This window comes from Dipodomys spectabilis, unplaced genomic scaffold (genome assembly GCF_019054845.1).
Source record: "Dipodomys spectabilis isolate Male_0828 unplaced genomic scaffold, ASM1905484v1 ptg000222l, whole genome shotgun sequence".
NCBI lineage: Eukaryota > Metazoa > Chordata > Mammalia > Rodentia > Heteromyidae > Dipodomys > Dipodomys spectabilis.
The window spans coordinates 287,786-306,791 of NW_024870899.1; the positions used below are offsets into that span (position 1 = coordinate 287,786).

General features: G+C 47.7%; 1 protein-coding gene across 1 annotated transcript in view; it reads left to right on the forward strand.

Annotated features, from left to right (window-relative positions):
* The window catches only part of Plod2 (procollagen-lysine,2-oxoglutarate 5-dioxygenase 2), a 70,590-nt gene that overhangs the window by 18,054 nt on the left and 33,530 nt on the right, over positions 1-19,006 (forward strand). Inside the window, exons 4-5 of the mRNA XM_042697563.1 lie at positions 16,230-16,321; positions 18,283-18,419. Coding sequence (XP_042553497.1) covers positions 16,230-16,321; positions 18,283-18,419 — 229 coding nt within the window. The remainder of the gene's footprint in view (positions 1-16,229; positions 16,322-18,282; positions 18,420-19,006) is intronic.

Sequence of the window (19,006 nt, forward strand, 5' to 3'; positions counted from 1 at the left end):
TTGTCTGTCATGGGGTTTGAACTTGGCCTGGCGCTGTTCCTCAGCTCTTCAGCTCAAGGCGAGCACTCTACCACTTGGGCCACGGCACCACTTTCAGTTTTCTGAGTGGTTTTATTGGAGATAAGAGTCTCATGGACTTTCCTGCCTGGGCTGGCTTTGAACCGTGATCTTCAGATCTCAGCCTCCTGAGTAGCTAGGATGGCAGGCGTGAGCCATTGGTGCCCGGCTTAAATGGCTACTCCTACAGAAAAAGAGTGTGTGTGTGTGTGTGTGTGTGTGATCTTATTTTGTCCAGGATGTCTGGGATTCTTGGGCTCAAATGATCCTCCCATTTCAGCCCCCCGATTAGCCGGGACTCCAGGAGGGCACCCCTTGCCCGGCAGCCACTCTTTGGAAAGCAAGCATTTCTGTCTCCCACAGCAGCTGTTTGAATCGGGGCCATCGGCTTCTGGAGGATCGTGTTTTGGGCTTTTTTTTGTTTTGTTTCGCCAGTGTTGGTTTGTTGCTGTGTGTTCGCTGTGCTGGAAAAGATTGCATCTTAATATGTTACTGATGTGCTGGGAGTAAATCATGGGCTGGTTAGCTGAGAGGCGCCCGGATTTTCCCGTGGTTTCACGGTCTCCTCGCCTTTGGTCCTGGGATCCTGCGTGGTAGGAATTGTCTGGGAATCCCATCTGATTAGCTCAGAGGTTTCTTCCCGAGAGCTTGCCGGAACCGTGTCTGCCAATCGGGATGGGAGCTAGCTGCCTCGGTAGGTGAGCCTGAGCCGAGGGAGGAACTTTCCTCCCAGCCTTCTCCAGGCTCACGTCTCCACGTGGGCGAACATCTGTGTTGCGCAGACCCCGTTGACTGTCTTATGATCTAAATTGGGCAGAAACTAGATTCGGGAGGGGGGTGGGGAGAAGAAGAGAAAAAGGATTTTTCAACCATGTTCATTTATGAGCTCCTTCATGTGGTGGAGGACGTTTGAGGAGAAAAGGGAAGGTTTACACTGTCTGCTGATGCAAACCAGCAATTTGCGGGGTGGAGAGGGGACTGCTGGGGGGGGCGGGGAGAGGGCAGTTTGTCCTCGCTGCACGCCCTGCGCCGCTCCCACGCCCGTCCTGTTCACATCCTCCTGAGGCTCCCTCTCCTCATCCCGTCTGGCCCCCAGGGAAACCTCCGCAGTCCTGGGTTTGGTTTGATCCTCTTGGATCGCAGGGCCTCCTCCTCGCCAGGCAGATCCGTCACCAACCACAAGATAAGGGTCTCACGGTACCCTGGGGTGGGCCCAAACTGGAATCTCCCTGTTGGTGCTCCCCTGAGCAGCTGGGGTGACAAGTGTGTGACCCTGTGTCCAGCCATTTCTCAAGATGGAGTCTTACTGCCTCCTTCCTTCCCTCCCACTACCTGCCGCCCTCCCACCTCAGCTGGCCTCCAACGGAGATCCTCAAATCTCTGCCTCTGGAGTATCCAGAAATTCAGGCTCAAGCCATTCAAGTCACTGTGCGCCATTCCCTTTCTCTCTCTTTCTCTCTCTTTTTTTTTTGGGTTGGTCATGGGACCTGAACTCTGGGCCTGGGCGCTGTCCCTCAGCTCTTCAGCTCAAGGCTAGCACTCTACCACATGAGCCACAGCGTCACTTCAGGCTTTTTCTGTTTATATGGTGCTGAGGAATCGAACCCAGGGCCTCCTGCATGCAAGGCGAGCGCTCTACCACTGAGCCACCTTCCCAGCCCCCCTTTCTCTCCTCTTAATGCACAAGGTCCGTACTCACCAGGGGTGCGTCGTGGGAGGGTATTTCTGCTTATCAGATCCTAAGCTGTGTGAAACGGAGGACTGGGTTTTATTCAGTTCTGTGCCCCTCAGGTCTCCCTTGTTCTCTGTCCACTAAGAAACCTTGGTGTGTCTGTGTGGAGCTTAAGGCCCACTCTTAGGGATTCCGGGGCCCCACCTACACCGGGCCCTGGCAGCTCCAACAGTCCACCGGCTGCCTGCCTGCCTCCTCCGGAGAAGTCGTTCCTCCGGATGGTCTTTAGCCTGACATCCTCTTCTCCCATGGGCCGTGTGTTGGAGGCCTGGGCTATCCTGTGACCAGTGGCTCAGCAGCCACAAGTGTGTGCTGGAGCAGCCACAGGGCGGGGAGGAGAGGCTGGGAGTCCTACCCCGCTGGATTTCCCCGCACAGAAGAACTTTGATCTGTGCAGGCGGGGGCTGGCACCCGCAGCAGCTGTGGTGCCCACGGCCCTGCGGCTGTGCCCTGGGAGCCAGCCAGCCTGCCGGCAGCAGCTGGCCCTGGGCACACAGGAGCCTGCTTTTCCTTCTCAGCTCTGCCAGCGAATCTCTGCATTGCAGAGTCCCGCTGTTGCCCTCCACCTCTGTGGACTCAGAACAAGAGCTCACGAGAGCTGTTTCGGGGTGAGCAGTCTTCCAGGGGGTCACAGTGAATGAAATACCCCCCCCCACCCCGGGTCAGCTGGAAGGGACAAGGCAGGCCTCGTTCTTGTTCAGAGTTTACATAGGTGCTGGACATTGGTGCTTCTAGAAACCCGGTCATGAATCTGTGGCTTGGTTCATTGGAAGAAATCTCTAGCCCCTAGCAAGTGGCGTTTTCTTCTCCGTTAACCAGGGCTTAAATGAGAGCAGGTCAAAGGGAAGCCTGCTGGCTTTGAGTGTGGCCTGCGGTGCTTTTGTCGCCTCTTGTTCCTTTGTAGTTGCTCAGGGGTGCTTTCCTCACTGAAGACAGCGGAGGGTTGCTGTTACCCCCAAACTGCTCCTTCTGAGAGGAAGAGCAGAGAACGTCCCTTTGTTCCTCCTCCACTGCTGCTGCTGCTTCGCAGCCTTGTTTGGATCTAGGTCTGTAACGAGCTGCTGTGCTAGCACTGCTGGAGGAGAAAGCTGGTGTGCACGTGCGTGTGTGTGCACACGCGCGTGTGCATGTATACGTGTGCAGTTACTGGGGCTTGAACCCAAGATCTGGATGCTACCCTTTAGCTTTTGTGTTCAAAGCTAACATTCTACCACTTCCAATGGTTTTGTGTGTTTGTTTTTGTTGGTTGTAGGGCTTGAACTTGGGGCCCGGGTGCTGTCCCTGAGCTCTTTGGTTCAAGGCAAGAGCTTTAGCCACAGCTCCACTTTCAGTTTTCTGGTGGTTCATGGGAGATCAAGAGTCTCACTTTTCTGCCCCGGCTGGCTTTGAACCTCGATCCTCAGATCTCAGCCTCCTGAGTAGCTAGGATGATGAGCCACCGGTGTTGGGCGGGAATACTTTAGAATACTGGAATGCTGTTTGTCATGGTCAGGTAAATTACCCATGGCAATGGAAAAATGGCTGTTTATGATTTAAAAATACACCTAACTTCAGGCGCGTTTTAAGTTCTCAGAAACTTTGAAAAATTGGAGATCCCTCCGTTTTATACCAGGAGAGATTTCTATTGCCTCTTTTCTCTTGTAAAAAAAAAAAAAATCAGTTTTGTGAACGATTCTGTGAAAATGGAATTTGAGCTTTTTTCTTTTCAAAAGAGAAGAAACTGGGCCTACAGTGTGCGAGCAAACCAAGGAAACCGACAGGACCCCAGTAATCCAGCCTCCCGGGGAATACACCAGTGCTTTGATGGGAATACACCAGCCCCGCCCCAGCAGCTCAGAGGGGCCCCTTGTGCGGCCCTGGCGGCCTGGGGGGACCTCCCTGGTCAGTGGCTAGCACCGAGGCGTGGCGTGGCGGCCACGCTCCCCGACCCCTGCCTTCCTCCAGCCAGGGAGACAAGTCCGCTTTGTTTTGAGTTTGGTTTAGACTAGGGTGGAATGCTCTGCCCAGTGACTTTACTAGGTAACCAGGAGCGAGACAAAACAGAACTCCAAACTGGAAAATCAGCGGTGCCAAGCGGCAAACAGAGTCATGAAGGGGACAGAGTGCGCTCTCTCTCTCTCTCTCTCTCTCTCTCTCTCTCTCTCTCTCTACTGTGGATTGGATCCTCAGATCCCTGCGTTCTCAGTAGCTGGGATTACAGGTGTGAGCTGCTGGTACTCGCTTTATTCTGACTTCCTTGTGGATAGCAGCATACTCCTAGCCACTAAATACACTAATTTTTTTTTCTTTTCCTGAAGGGAACACTTTTTATGTCCCTCCACCCATACTTCTTTTCAGAATTGCTCTGGTTCTGTGTGTCCAGTAGCATTTTTCGATTGCTTTTCTGAATCTTTAGTTTAATCCGTATTTAATTAAGCTATAGGTGAATATTCTTCCAAATCTCTCTCCCAGTACTTCCTACAGTGAGGTGATGTGTGGTATTCTAAACTCTTCAGTGCAAATAATTCCCATTGTGTAATTCTCAGAGGTGTGAAAATTAACATTTGAAAGTTTGCACGAGTGTTTATTTTATTGGCTTTGTTGGTATTTGTGTTGTTTGCATAGAGAAAAGAAAAAAAAAACCAACCAAACAAAATTCTATAAAAAACAAAATTCTCTGCTGTGTTCAGTGCCTACCCTGCACTGAAATTCTGACATTCTTTTTTTTGGGGGGGGGGGGTCTGGTCTTGGGGCCTGAACTCTGGGCCTGGGCGCTATCCCTCAGCTCTTCAGCTCAAGGCGAGCGCTCTACCACTTGAGCCACAGCACCACTTCAGGCTTTTTTCTTTTTGCTTATGTGGTACTGGGGAATTGAACCCAGTGCCTCAGGCATGCAAGGCAAGCGCTCTACCACTGAGCCACCTTCCCAGCCCTGAAATTCTGCCATTCTTGTGTGTGTGTGTTTTTTTTTTTTTTAATTTTTTTTTTTGTTTAGTTCTGGTCCTGGGGCTTGAACTCAGGGCCTGGGCGCTGTCCCTGAGCCTCTTTGTGCTCAAGGCTGGCACTTTCCACTTGAGCCACAGCATTATTTCTGGCTTTTTCTGAGTGGTTCATTGGAGATAAGAGTCTCACGGACTTTCCTGCCCGGACTGGCTTTGAACCCCAGTTCTCAGATCTCAGCCTCCTGAGTAGCTAGGATGACAGGCGTGAGCCAGGGGCGCCAGGCTTGACATGCGAACATTCTTAAAGCAGGGAAATAAGGCCTGCGTAGAACCCGAGAAGGCATCTCTGGGAGGAACCGTGGCACCCGGGACGGAGCATTGAAGCCCCCTATCTGCTCACCACTTCCAGCCAGGACACAGCTCCGGGAGGCCGCGCCTACGCGATCTTCCCAGCTCTGTTGGCTGTTCCTTGAGCTCTAGGTGCGGACGTGAGGGGCAGAGTCTGCATTGCAGGAACAGAGGGGGGGGGGGGGGGAACCTCGCCTTCCACTCCTCCCTTCGGCCCTGGGAAAGGGCTCTCCGGTTGTTTTGTAGTCTAGCCTCTACTTCTCCAGGTATTGTGTCAGTGGTTGGGTCTGGCAGGGATTCATGTCGCCTTTTCCCAATTAAGTTTTGATTTAGAGATAGGGAGGGAGCGAAGCCAAGCGGAGCTAGAGTTGCATTTACATCTAGAATATTCCCCCAATTGTTTACATACCAGAGAGGAAAGTGGGCTGGTGTTTATATGAAACTACTTTTCTGTCTTCCCAGAGGGGCTACTTACTCCACAGCGCTCCGTCTCCCCTTTCTTTCTGATTGTTTACATTACTGAGATGAGCAAAAGTACTCCAGCAACCCCTTCAACGTTAAAAAAATCCCACTGTAAAATGTGCTGTATACCAAGGAGTTATTCAAGAGCCTTTTAGATGCATTCCATATCTATCAAGGTGTTTCCTGAGTTAGCACTGTAGTGAATGGGGAAGAGCGTGGACTTTGGGGGGAAAGGATTTGGGGTTGTGGGTGAGGGGTGTGCATGCGCTTGCTAATCAGAAATCAGGAATGCCTTCCTTCCGGCCTGGACTTTCTCCCATGGGTGGTTAGATGCTCGCGGGGCTGTGGTTTGTGTGTCTATCTCCTCCTCTTGATCTCTTTCCCCGACTTTGCTTCTCCTTCACACCCCACACCAGGTGGGGAGCTATCCCACGAGCCTTGGACCAGGGCCGCATCTCCCGTGCTGGCCACACGAGCCCGTGGCCGGGCCCGGGAATGGGGTGAGGTCTCACAGGAGTGTGACTGAAAGGAGGCAAGCATTCTTTTATGGGGGGAGAGGGGGTCAGTCGTGGGGACCTGGACGCTGCTCCTCAGCTTTTCAGTTCAAGGAAAGCGCTTTACCACCTGAGCCACAGCGCCACTTCTGGTTTTCTGGTGGTTCATTGTAGATAAGAGTCTCACGGACTTTCCTGCCCAGGCTGGCTTTGAACCGTGATCCTCAGCTCTCAGCCTCCTGAGTAGCTAGGATGACAGGCGTGAGCCACCGGTGCCCGGTGAGGTGGGCATTCTTTATCCAGGGTGGTGTTGGGGTGGAGAAGAGCGGTCGAGAGGTTTGACATCCTGATGGGCTTCTACAACTGCTCTGGGAAAGTCCCTCAGCAATGTCAAGAGGCAGACAGGCCAGCCTGCTGGACAGGGTCAGTATGACCATGTTAATAATAATGCTGTACTTCCCAACCCGAAGGTCTGACACAGCGTCCTAAAATGACTTCATGCCGTGTCAGGTTTTGAGAAGAACGGTCGGGGGAGGTGTCCTAGGGTTAAAAAGAGAAAGAACAGAACACTGCCAGGTCCAAGTAACAAGGTCGCAGGAATGTTACGTTCTCTTCCCGAAAGCTGAGAGGCGTGGAGTACTGCTTATCTGTGATGACAGCTTCCTGGTGTTTGGCTTGCCCAAAGCTGGTAATTCTTGTGTTTTGTTTTACTTTTAAAGATCTATAATTTTATCTCTGATTACAGTTTTGTAGTGTTTGACTGGGAGCTAGTAATTCTTTTTTTTTTAAACTCTATAACATGTAATATATATTTTATGTATATATACTTTCCAGTGTTCCCATTTTATACAGCGCTCCATGAAGCTTTCACTATATTCTTGGCTGGCTGAAGCTAGTTCTCTGTGTTGAAATGGTTCAGGCTCATGGAAGGTTCTGGAATTTGAGGAGGTGCAGGGATCACAGGGCGCTATCTGGCACCTGTCAGAAGGAAGGGCTTCCTTCAGCGCAGCAGCCAACAAGGAAAGACAGCGTTGAAGCCCGTCCGAGCTGTTCCTAGGAATGAGAGACGCGTTTAAAAAAATTGGCTTTGATGTGGTATACATACACAATGGAATTCTATGCCTCCATCAGAAAGATGGAGCACCCCATTTGTAGGAAATGGAAAGGCTTGGAAAAAATTATATATTAAGTGAAGTAAGCCAGGCCCAAAGAAACATAGGTCCCATGGTTTCCCTTATTTGCAATAACTAGTATATGTCTGAGTCAAGCAGAAAAGGTCAGATAAGTTGATGTTAGGGAAATGAACCCCAAGATATGTATTCAAATGTTTTTTCTTTCATGCGATTGTTTCTAACACATTCATATAAAAATTGTTTTTGAAAGCTTGGTTTTCATGTGTCTGCTTTTATATTTTTTTCCACTGCTTTTTTGGTGTTGGCAGCTTCCTGGCTCACAGCAGGACGGATAACCTTGTAGCTAAGGCTCCTGATAGGTAAACCTATAGGAGCCTCTTGTGTGGGAGCGGGAGCCTTGTGGCCTTCCTGCTCTTGTCTGGACTCGACATTGCACTGAATTGAAGTAAATATTATTTACTTAAGCAGTATGCGAACATTATTTAAGTAAACTTTTTTCAGGCTTCTCCAAGTATACACACACACACACACATACACATACACACACACAGAGGTGTATATATGACATTTCTAAGCTTCACGTAGTTTGATGATTGTAGCAGTCTAGGGAGGGAGTAGAAACACATCAGTGTTAAACGTGGGCCCACGGCACCAAACTTGATGAAAATGGACGAGGGTCACCCATGCTTGTACGGTTGCTTGCGTTTCTTAATATTTAGTTATTTTATTTTTTTCATTTTTTTTCAGGATCCAAGTCAATAGTTATTTATTTTAAATAAATGAGATACAAAAGGCATGTAGAAAATCACACTTACTACGTTGTAACTGGGAGAACAGAACGGGTGTGTGTATGGGCTGATGGGTCGTATTTCCGTGCATGTCTACGCTGTTCAGTGTTGAAAGCAAGTTGAACATCCTGTCTTCTCCTTCTTCAAAAAGAAAAGTTTTAACCTCTTTATTTACGGTGAACATTTTCAAGCCTTTTCTTCTGGCTTTTTTTGAGATCCCCGGGATAGGATTATTATCTTCTGTCATTCTTGTGTTCAGCAGCCAACCAGAGCTTGTGCGTGCTCAGTAGCTCAGGTCCCAGGCTGGAACTGCCGCCTGTCCCCTGACATCTCACTCACGGACCCCAGCTGCGCCTGGGGAATTGGGTGACTGATTTCTGAGTCGTTCCTCGTCTCCTGCGCACGGTGCCCGAGCTGAGAAACAGACTCTGAAAGCCGACACTTTGCCTGCAGGACGGAGTCGCTGGAACTCCAGGAAGAGGCCCAGGCCAGCTGTGGCGCGTCTTCCTCTGGGCTGTGAATCTGAGAGAGGGCAGCCTTCTCCGAGTGTAACTACAGATTCTCCAAACGTGTAGAAGTTGCCAGCAGCTTGGAAGCCGGGGAGGGGGTTCTGCCCTGTGTCTGAGCCCCAGTTGGCTGGGTTTGTGGGGGCCGGGGCATCAGATGCACTGGGCTGGCCAGAGCCGGCCGGAATGTGCTGACCCTGCCTCCTCTCGCAGTCCCCTGCTGGGTGGGCATCAAGTGAGGCTTTAGCTTGGATCTGGCTTTTCATTGTTTGCTGCCAGTCATCGTTCTGTTATGACTGAAGACCAAGGCGCCCAGAGAACACCTCGCCTCTCCCATGCCTGTCAGCTTAGCTCACCGAGGTGCGGGGTCTTGGGCTAAGGGGGTTGGGGCCTTCATCCTGGTTTTGTTTCCATTTCTGTCTCTGGTGTGAAAATGCGGCCATTCTGTCCCTGTGGTTTTGATGGGTGTTAGCCTTGGTGTTCAGTTTGATGCAGACAGGGAGGGAACTCTGGGAAAAGAGGTTGAGGATGGAGGAAGGAGGGAGGGAGGGAGGAAGGGAGGGAAGGAGAGAAGGAGGGCCTAGACTTGGAGACTGGATCCTGAACTTGACCGGAAACTCATCTGTGAACTGAAACTCAGAAGTCTTTTAGCATTGCGTACTGACTTAGGAAATGCTTTCCTGGCTGACAAAAATCTGGAAGAAAATCAAAAGAAGGTTTATTTTACTAAAAGACTTAAGTAACGGGGATTGTAGCTTTAGTTGTAGTGTATTTGGAGGTTATTTCTAATAACCTTCATGGTTTTTTTGGGGGGGGGCGTGCTTGGAAAAAATGTCTTAATAGGGGAGTAGTAGCTCATGCCTGTAATCCTAGTTATTCAGGAGTCTGAGGTCTGAGGAGCAAGATTCAAAATAGTCTGTGAGACTCTTGTCCCCAGTGAACCACCAAAAAGCTGGAAGTGGTGCTGTGGCTCAAGTGGCAGAGCTGTAATCTTGAGCGAAAGAGCTCAGGGACAGTACCCAGGCCCTGAGTTCAAGCCTCAGGACCAGCACCAAAAAAACCCCCAAACAAACCAGGAAGTGTTGAATTTTAACTTGGCGCTTGCTTTTCTTGCAGAATATTGCATCAGTGATTTGGAAATGGACATCATTAGCAATCCTCTAACTGTCTAGGGAGAGAAAAATTCAGAATATATTCAAAAAGGCCCCCTGGGGCTTCAAGATTGGTGGTTTGTATCAAACACTAATTCAAGGGTTCATTTTATTTGGGGTTTGTCTTTGTGTCTGCTGTCTGAAGTTTCCAAGTCTCCCTGTTACTGAGCTAGCTCCTCGTGGGGTGCTTGAAGTTTCCCCTGACTGTCTAGATCATTCATTTGTAAATGGAAGTGCGGTAGTCCAGAAACTGTTACTCCTGGGCCCTAGGCCTCTATTTCAGTGTTTTCTGTAGTTATCACTGGGCAGATGACACCGTAAAGGGGGTGGGTGTGCTATTTATGTACAAAGGGGTTGCTTTTCTTCAGATAATGCTTGTTTTATTTTTGTTTACATTTTTCTCCAGGCACTGGGATTTGGGCTCAAGGCGGTTTGCTCTGGTGGGGGAGGTGCTCTACCACTTGAGCCACACCCTCTGCCCTCTTTTTGGTTTTCCCTAAGTTATTTTGGGGGGTGGGGTCTTACGTTTCTGCTCAGGGCCAGCCTCAGATTACCACCCTGTTTCCTGTGCCTCCCGTGTAGCGCAGATTACAGCCCTGCATCACTACACCTGCCTCTCCTTGTTTTATTTTGACAGAGGAATTTTGCAGAAAGTTGTGTGTGTGTGTGTGTGTGTGTGTGTGCGTGCGCGCGCGCGCACGCATGCATTTTTCTCTGAGAAGTTTAGAATATTTCCCATACCATTCTAATAGTTAGCAAAGCAAAACAGTTTGTCACTGAATACCACGGAAGCCTGAGCTAGTTCTGTGCATCTCGAAGATGTGTCAAGCCCTAGAAGAGGAAGCTCTAGATGGGAGGGCATCTATGCCCCCATGAGTGTCCATTTCATTTTTCTTGCACAAACATGAATCTGTCCCTTGGGCCTCTCCTGAGGGAAGTCAGCCAGATACTTGGAAGGAGAGAGAGAGAGGGAGGGAGAGAGAGAGAGAGCTTCCCTTAGTTCACAAGTTAAATTACAAAGAAGGAAAATAATCAGTCAAGCATGTAGGCTTTTTTCCCCCCCAATTCCATGTGTCAGTGTATGAGAGTAACTCATCTGATGAATGACACCCCAGACGCTTGTTTGTAGAATTTGAACTTGGCATGGTGAAGGCTCGAACATTTCTTCCTAGTTTCTGGGAGAGTGGCCACGGATGATAGAACTCGTTTCAGCCAGATGTGAGGTTACGATTGTGCAATGCAAAGCCAAGGGAGCAGGGAGCTTCTTGGGGAAGGGCCTTGATGGGAGACAGCGGCACTTTCTGCTTCAGTTTACATCCTGGATTATCTCACAGGTCAGCTCAAGCTGACAGGTCGCCTCCATCTTTGCTGCTCGCCCAGTGATTTCTGGAACTGGCGAGTTGCTCTGGGCTGGTCCAGAGCTGCTAAAATAAGCCATAAACTTTTTAAGACCGGTTCCTGTGGCCTGCCTGAGGCTTTACATGCGCTTGCTTGATGTGCAGTTGATACTGCAGATGAGGTCAGAGGGTTTTTTTTTTTTTTTTTTTGCCTCAAATTTATTTTTTCATTTTACGGTGCTGGGGCTTGAGCCCAGGTCCTTGTTTCCACCAGGCTGGCGCTTTGCCACTGAGGTACATTCCTGGCACACACAGGCATGTCTCCGTAATAATTCTAAAATGTCTTCATGGGAGAGCGACTGTCTCGTTGTGAACTGAAGGGGATAAATGCATATCGGGATAAACGCATATCGGGATAAATGCATATGAGGACTTCTCTCTCCAGTAGCATCTCGCACCACCATTTCCTGGTCCTGTTTTTAATTGTACATCCCAGGTTGATTTATTATTTTTTTCCATGCTTTTAGGGGATGTAAGAGGTGCAAGAAATTCTTTTTTTCTTTTTACCATCGTGGGGAAGTAAAAGCTATCGACTGTGTCTCAGCTCTGGTCTGATGGGGAGGGCACCCCTCTGTGTGTGAGCTCAGGAAATTGTTTCAGAGCCTTGTGTAAAATGTGGGCTAAATGGTGACAGAGCACATGTGCTTGGGCGAGCTGCAGACTCGCTACCACATTTCTGGCAGGCAGTCCGGCCCCCGATCAGGCATTTGGTTGGCAGATGCCGCCCCTCCCTCCGTGGAGAAAGGCCTCATGTTCTGGTGCGTTTGTTCTGTTTTGGAAATGGCAGGGATCTCTGCGACCCATCTGAGGAGGGACGGCAGGCGGGACTTCCTTGGAAGTTAAACAGGACGTCCCGTGTGCACGATTCAGGGCATTTGCAGCCCAAGACCCGTGTCCTGGAAACAGTCCCCTCATGGCTGGGTGTGTGTAAAGATCGGGGAAAAAAGATCATTCTGGAAGCTGGGTGGAGTTAGGAGATGTGGCTCTGGCGTGCTTTGGGGGCCGTGCATAGGGCAGGCTCCCGGGCACACGCTAATTATAACTCGGGCTTAGAATGATAGCTTTTTTTGTGATAGAGGAAAATACAGGCATTCAAGGGAAGATGGGTTTGCAGGTGCTTGTTATGTGTATGCACAGAGCTAAGCCAATTTGTCCAGTTTATAACGGACCTCCGTAGCACGGACCTCCGTAGCACTCCCGGCAGAGAGAGAGAGATGTAATGATAACTTCCTGAGGTTCACGCATCACCCGTGGCCTAGCTGATTCTCCCTGCGTCCTCACAGCAGAAGGGACACCGAGATAGTATAGACATGCGTGTACAACACCGGCCACCCGCCGCAGCTCCTTTCACGATCACAGTTCTTAGTGCAAAACGCAGGGTTTTAAGTTATCGATCAGTTGGAAAGAATAACCTTTACCGTTGGGATCTGTGGACAGTAGTTCGTAGTCAGGTTTTTGTGGCCAATTATATCCTAGGAGACAAATGGTAACTATTAGACTAGGCCTGCCTGGTGCCAATTTCTGTATAGCCAGCAAGAAAGAAGATGAAGATGTTTATAAAGGGTTTTTAAAAATGAGGGAAGAGGGCTGGGAAGGTGGCTCAGTGGTAGAGCGCTTGCCTTGCAAGCCTGAGACCCTGGGTTCAATTCCTCAGCACCATATAAGCAAAAAGAAAAAAGCCAGAAGTGGTGCTGTGGCTCAAGTGGTAGAGTGCTAGCCTTGAGCTGAAGAGCTGAGGGACAGTGCCCAGGCCCAGAGTTCAGGCCCCATAACTGGACCCAAAAAAAAAAAAAAGAAAAGGTGTTTCAAAATGGTTTTCACTGAATATTGGTCATCTCTGTTCAAAACAGAAGAAAAAAATGACATCTCCATGTGCATCAGAGCTGTGAGTGCCACAGAGAAAACTGGTTTGAGCCTAATTTGGAGCAATCAATACTAATGGCTTCTTTTCTTCTTCTTCTTCTCCTCCTTCTTAAAAAAAAAAAGCTAGGTTTTTCTTTGTTGTTTTCTTCCCCCCCAGTCCTGGGGCTTGAACTCGGGGCCTGGGCGCTGTCCCTGAGCTTTTGCTCAAGGCTAGCACTCTACCACTTGAGCCACAGCGCCACTTCCTGCTTTTTCTGTGTGTGTGGTGCTGAGGAATCGAACCCAGGGCTTCATGCACGCAAGGAAAGCACTCTGCCACAGAGCCACCTTCCCAGCCTGGATCATGTTTACGGATGCCGGTCCCATTGGGAGTGCCTTCCTTGTAAGGGTGATTGCGGAAGTCAGTCATTGGATGGCAACATAACTCTGCTGTGCGGTGCCGATCTGGTGCAGAGCTTCTGCTCATAGGAACTGGGTGAACTGTTTCCACATAAAGGGACAAGGTGGCAGACAGTAAGGGTGTGTGCATCTTGTGGCAGTCCCCCAGGGTGGAAGGAAGCTAGACAGGGAAGGAGTGTCTAGAGTGGAAAAGGCCGGGAGGTGAGCGTGGCCAAAGCTGTCTCCTCTGCTGTCCGCTCGGTAGCTGGAAGATGCGTTCTGTAAGGCGACCGTCCGCATGGTTTAAGCTCACAGTCTTGGGCCGAAACATTTCAATTCTATGACATCTTTTATCGGGACGATCCCGACTCTATTAAGGGATTATTGAAAGCTTTTCACTCATTTTTATGATAGAGAGATTTTAAGAGTGTTTGCCCAGTTGAACTGTTTTTAATTTTAGAAGATTTCAAATGACTTAATTTAAAAAAGAAAAAAAGCAACCGGAGTGATGGGAATTCTTTGGCCTAGGGCGGGGAGACTCTGATTTCGAGGCTCGACCCTCTGAGTCACGGAATGTGGTCACATTTTCTGTCTACTTAAGAATCTGGCTCACACCCCCTGCCTTCGGTATGCTGGCTGATGAAACCCTTGCTGTGAACTTTATACTGGAAATGTTAAGTGTAAAAAACATCCAGTTAACAATCAACAGTTGCTGTTAATTTTTATGATTTGTAGAGAAATGTCTCAGGAAAAAGGTTACTAAACAGTTACCGTATTGCAGGGAAGAGACCTTAAGAAACTGTGTTCTTTACTCTGAAAGCTTACCATGTATTACATCTTTATTATTGTTATTATTATTATCTTTAGGTAGTTGTACAAAGGAGTTGCCATTTAGTGATGCCATAGAAAGCATCTTGATCATTGTCACACCTTTGAACAACGTTCTTACCCCTCCCTGTCCTCCTTCATCTTTTTGTTTGTTTGTTTGATTTTGGTCTGTCCTGGGGCTTGAACTCAGGGCCTGGGCCCTGTCCCTGAGCTCTTTGTTCTCAGGGCTAGCGTTCCACCACTCTGAGCCACAGCTCTACTTCTGGTTTTTGAGTGGTTCATTGGAGATCAGAGTCTCACGGACGTTCCTTCCTGGGCTGGCTTTCAACCGAGATTCTCAGATCTCAGCCTCCTGAGTAGCTAGGATGAGAGGTGTGAGCCGCTGGTGCCCAGCTCATTGTCATAATTTTCTAGGATCTATTGGATTTTTGTCTACCTTTCCCCCTCTTCTTCTTCCTCTTTATGTACCCCTTTCCCCCGGGTCTCACTCCACCCTTTCCAGGTGTCTGCTTCTGGGTGTGTTATTTTGCTGAACACTTTGATTTTGCCTTTCTAAGGAATTATACTATTTAAGTTCTCTCTTGAATCTGCCATATTTCAGTTAATGCATTTGTACATTTTGCATATACCATCCAACATATTTGCTTACGGTTTTGTAAGCTAATATGCTGCTTTTAAATATCTTAAGTCTCATTTGAAACTGGTAAGATATTTTTGTTCTTAAAAGAGAATAGTTACTGGAGCCCTTTTGTGCAACTATTTAAAGATCAAAAAGTGCATTTAATAAAAAATCCTAAAAAAGATATAGCAAAAATAGTTAATTAAAAAAAAAGACCTCCAGGATATATTTTGTTAGGCTTAACCACTTTAATGAAGTTAATTATTTTACTTGGAATATTTTCTGTGAAGCAGTGGGACACAGGGTGAACCAATTCAACAGTGCAACTCATTAGACACTATGTTGGAAATGAACTATACAACTTGGGGGAAGGGAAGTCAGGAGGGGGAGAAAATCAGGAGAGAATGAGGGAGGGGAACACTGTTGAAAAGGAAATGTGCTCATGACCTGCCTTATGTAACTGTAACCCCTCTGTGCATCGCCTTTACAGTAATTGTTCTTAGAAACACAGTACTTTCTGTGTTGAAATTATATAATCATTTCCTAGGTTAAAAATATTTTTTTAAAGAAGGCAGATATATTTTCTTTACTGAACTGTCTTCTATTTAAATTTATTGTTGCTGGGCAGGGAAGGTGGCTCAGTGGTAGAGTGCTTGCCTTGCATGCCTGAGGCCCTGGGTTCGATTCCTCAGCACCACATAAGCAAAAAGAAAAAAGCCGGAAGTGGTGCTGTGGCTCAAGTGGTAGAGCGCTCGCCTTGAGCTGAAGAGCTGAGGGACAGTGCCCAGGCCCAGAGTTCAGGCCCCATGACCGGAACCCCCCCCAAAAAAAAGAACTTAAATTTATTGTTTCTTTATGTGTGTCAAACTTACGTTGGTATTTTTAAAAACTTGAAGGAGAATTCAATTTGTATGAAACTATTATTTATTCCTTTTTTTCTTTTTCTTTTTTCTGACCAGTCCTGGGCCTGAACTCAGGGCTTGGGTTCTGTCCCTGAATTGGTCTTTTGTCTTTTGTTCAAGGCTAGCACTCTACCACTTGAGCCACAGCTCCACTTCCTGCTTTGGGGTGGTTAATTAGAGATAAAAAATCTCACAGACTTTCTTGCTTGGGCTGGCTTTCAACTTTGATCATCCTCCATTAATGCAAGTAGTGATGGTCTCCTATTTAGGGGACACTTAAAGTCTTCTATAGAGAAGCTAGTTGATTAAATAATACCTTTGGAAGAGAGAATGTTCTAGAGGTGGACATACCCATCCACTGTGTGAAAGTCTTTCTCTTAACATTGAGATACTCTGTTGGAAGATGTATTTCTCCTCAAATTTGAATGAACCTTTAAAACAAATACCGTTAAAGGAACTTGCCATTTGATGGCTTCATCATTTGACTGTGTTCTGTCCAATCTGACGTGGCTGTTTTGGGGGTAATCCTTCGTCTGGGGGTGGGCAGATGAATAGACCCTCACGGTGCTGTGGTTTACTGGGGCTCCGGGTCACCCTAGCGAGTCAGAAAGTGGTGACCTCTCCTCATGCCTTGTCTTCTGTCTTTTCAGATAAATTACTAGTCCTAACGGTGGCAACAGAAGAGACAGATGGATTTCATCGGTTTATGCAGTCGGCCAGATATTTCAACTACACTGTGAAGGTAAAGTACGCCCTTATGCTGGAATCCGTGTCACAATTGGTTTTTTTCTGGCAATAACACCACAAGCTGTAACCCACCCAGGAAGGTGGGATTTGTCTACTCAATGGGTTTGTCTAGTTTCCAAGGGAAGCCGTAGTGTTTTTAATACCTTGCCCTGCAAACAAAGATTCCTTAGTACTTACCAATACTTTATCCAAACATGTTCTATAAATCCAGAGAACACCTGCATAAAGTATATATATTGTCTACATAGAGAATTTTGACATTCCAGAAGGCAAACACACTCTAAAGATTTGACTTTAGATTGACCTAAGCTTTGCTTTGCTTTTCCTTTCTTTCTTTCTTTTTCTTTCTTTTCTTTCTTTCTTTCTTTCTTTCTTTCTTTCTTTCTTTCTTTCTTTCTTTCTTTCTTTCTTTCTTTCTTTCTTTCTTTCTTTCTTCTTCTCTCTCCTTCCTTCCTTCCTTCCTTCCTTCCTTCTTTCCTTTCCTTTCCTTTTCTTTTCTTTCTTTCTTTCTGACTGAGTGCTTTATGGATTGTCTGCCCTGGTGCACTTCTTCGTTTCCAGATAATTGGAATGGAACTTGTAAAGTCCTTATCTTAACTTTCTGTTTGCTCAAGGTTGCTTTCCCAGCTTTATTTTTCTGTGTGTTTGTTTCATAGGAATTTGGGAACAAAGTAAAAGTTGACAAGAGTTGCAGCTAAGGAGTTGTCTGGGGGAACATTTCGCTGATAAGCAATCAGAGAGGAAACTTTGTAAAACCATTAAACTGAGCTGTTAGCAGCCTGCTGTTTTTATTTTATTTAATTACATTAAAAAATAGATCTGGCAGCTAGAGCTAGAAGAGGAGAACAAGGATGTATTTAGGTAGGACATAAAAGAGAGAAAGAGAGAGAGGGAAAAAAAGAATTAGAAGAAAAAGATATGTGCTTAGAGAAAAACTGAGTTCTGCTATTGTGAAATGTACCTAGCATTTAAAGCATTTAATAAAAATATTCAAGAGTCCAAGATTTGCCGGCAAAGATTGTGTGTGTGTGTGTGTGTGTGTGTGTGTGTGTGTGTGTGTGTGTGTGTGATGGGGCTTGGGCTTGAACTTGGGGCCTGGCCACTGTCCCTGAGTTTCTTGCTCAAGGCTGGTGCTCTATCACTTTGAGCCAACCTCCACTTCTGTTTTATTTTATGTATTTACTTTTGGTGGCTATTTATATAAATAAAAGGCTCATGGATCTTCCTGCCCAGGCTGGCCTTGACCAGTGATCCTCAGATCTTACCCTGTTGAGTAGCTAGGATTATAGGCGTGAGCCACTGGCACCCAGCTGGCAAAAAGATCTTAATATAGAATAAAGGAACATATGTCTGCCAGTCCCCAATGCCAAAAGACACCAAGCTGTGAACCAAGAGAGACTAGCAGTGTAGCTTAAACTGCGTTTCCACCATTTTTTTTTTTTTATTACACTGGTAAGTTCTAATTGAGGCGCGTGAAGAGGTTATGATTTCGAGGATGACGAAGGTGACATTTTCCTTGATGTCTCCAACACTCCCCTGGCGCGACCCGTTTTGGTTTAGCGGAAGATGGCTTCAGGCCTGAGCCAGGAGTCCGTGAGGCCAAGGGATTTCCATGCTGATTTTACAGAATTTACAGCCAGACCGAGAGAAAAAAACGGGGAGGAGGGCTGTGGGATAACCACTTCATTCATTTTCTTTCCTTTTAGTCTGAACAGATAAGGGGGGGGGAGTTTAAAAATACAGTCTTTCAGTCCAGCCGTGTGGATAAGATCCAACTTGAAACAGTCAAGGAAAAGAGAAAAAATGAGCAGTGGGCTGGGCGGGGGGCGGGGGGGGGGACCTCGCCAGGTCTTCTTGTTTTCTGGTAACATCACGATCCTGTGTGACATGACATAGTGCTGTACTGACCTTCTCTGGAGCGGTTATAATTCGAATGAAGTGTCATTGTGTGTGTAGGTCCTCGGCCAGGGCGAAGAGTGGAGAGGAGGCGGTGGGACCAACAGCATCGGAGGGGGTCAGAAGGTGAGGTTGCTGAAGGAAGCCATGCGGCACTACGCCACCCAAGAGGACCTGGTCATCTTCTTTACGGAATGGTGAGTCTGGTGGCCTTGGAGCTGGCCGGGGAGGGGGGAAGGGGAGAGAGGGGAGCTTCAGTCTGTTTTAAATTTTGCCCTGAAGATCTCACATTGATATTTGTAGAGTATGCATTCAATTTAAAAACAATTATTTTTGTGCTCTTATATGGTACCAAGGAATCGAACCTAGGGCCTCAGGCATGCTAGGCAAGCACGCTGCTGCCAAGCCGCATGCCCAGCCCTGATGATGGATTCGGTTCTTCTGTCGTCATTGATAAATTCGTTGCTCCGAAGGTTCTCATGGGGATCTTTGCGTGCGTGTCACACAAAGCATTTCTGCCAGGTTCGCCCCTTCCCTAGTCCCTTAACAGCTCCTCACGTTCAAAGGAATCATTAGGGCTTGGGAAGGTGGCGTAGTGGTAGAATGTGGCCTAGCATGCGTGAATCCCTGGGTTTGATTCCTCAGTACCACATACACAGAAAAAGCTGGAAGTGTTGCTGTGGCTCAGATGGTAGCGTGCTAGCCTTGAGCAAAAGCAGCTCAGGGACAGTGCCCGGGCCTTGAAGCTGACCCCTCCCCCCAAAAAAAAGTAAGATTAAAAACT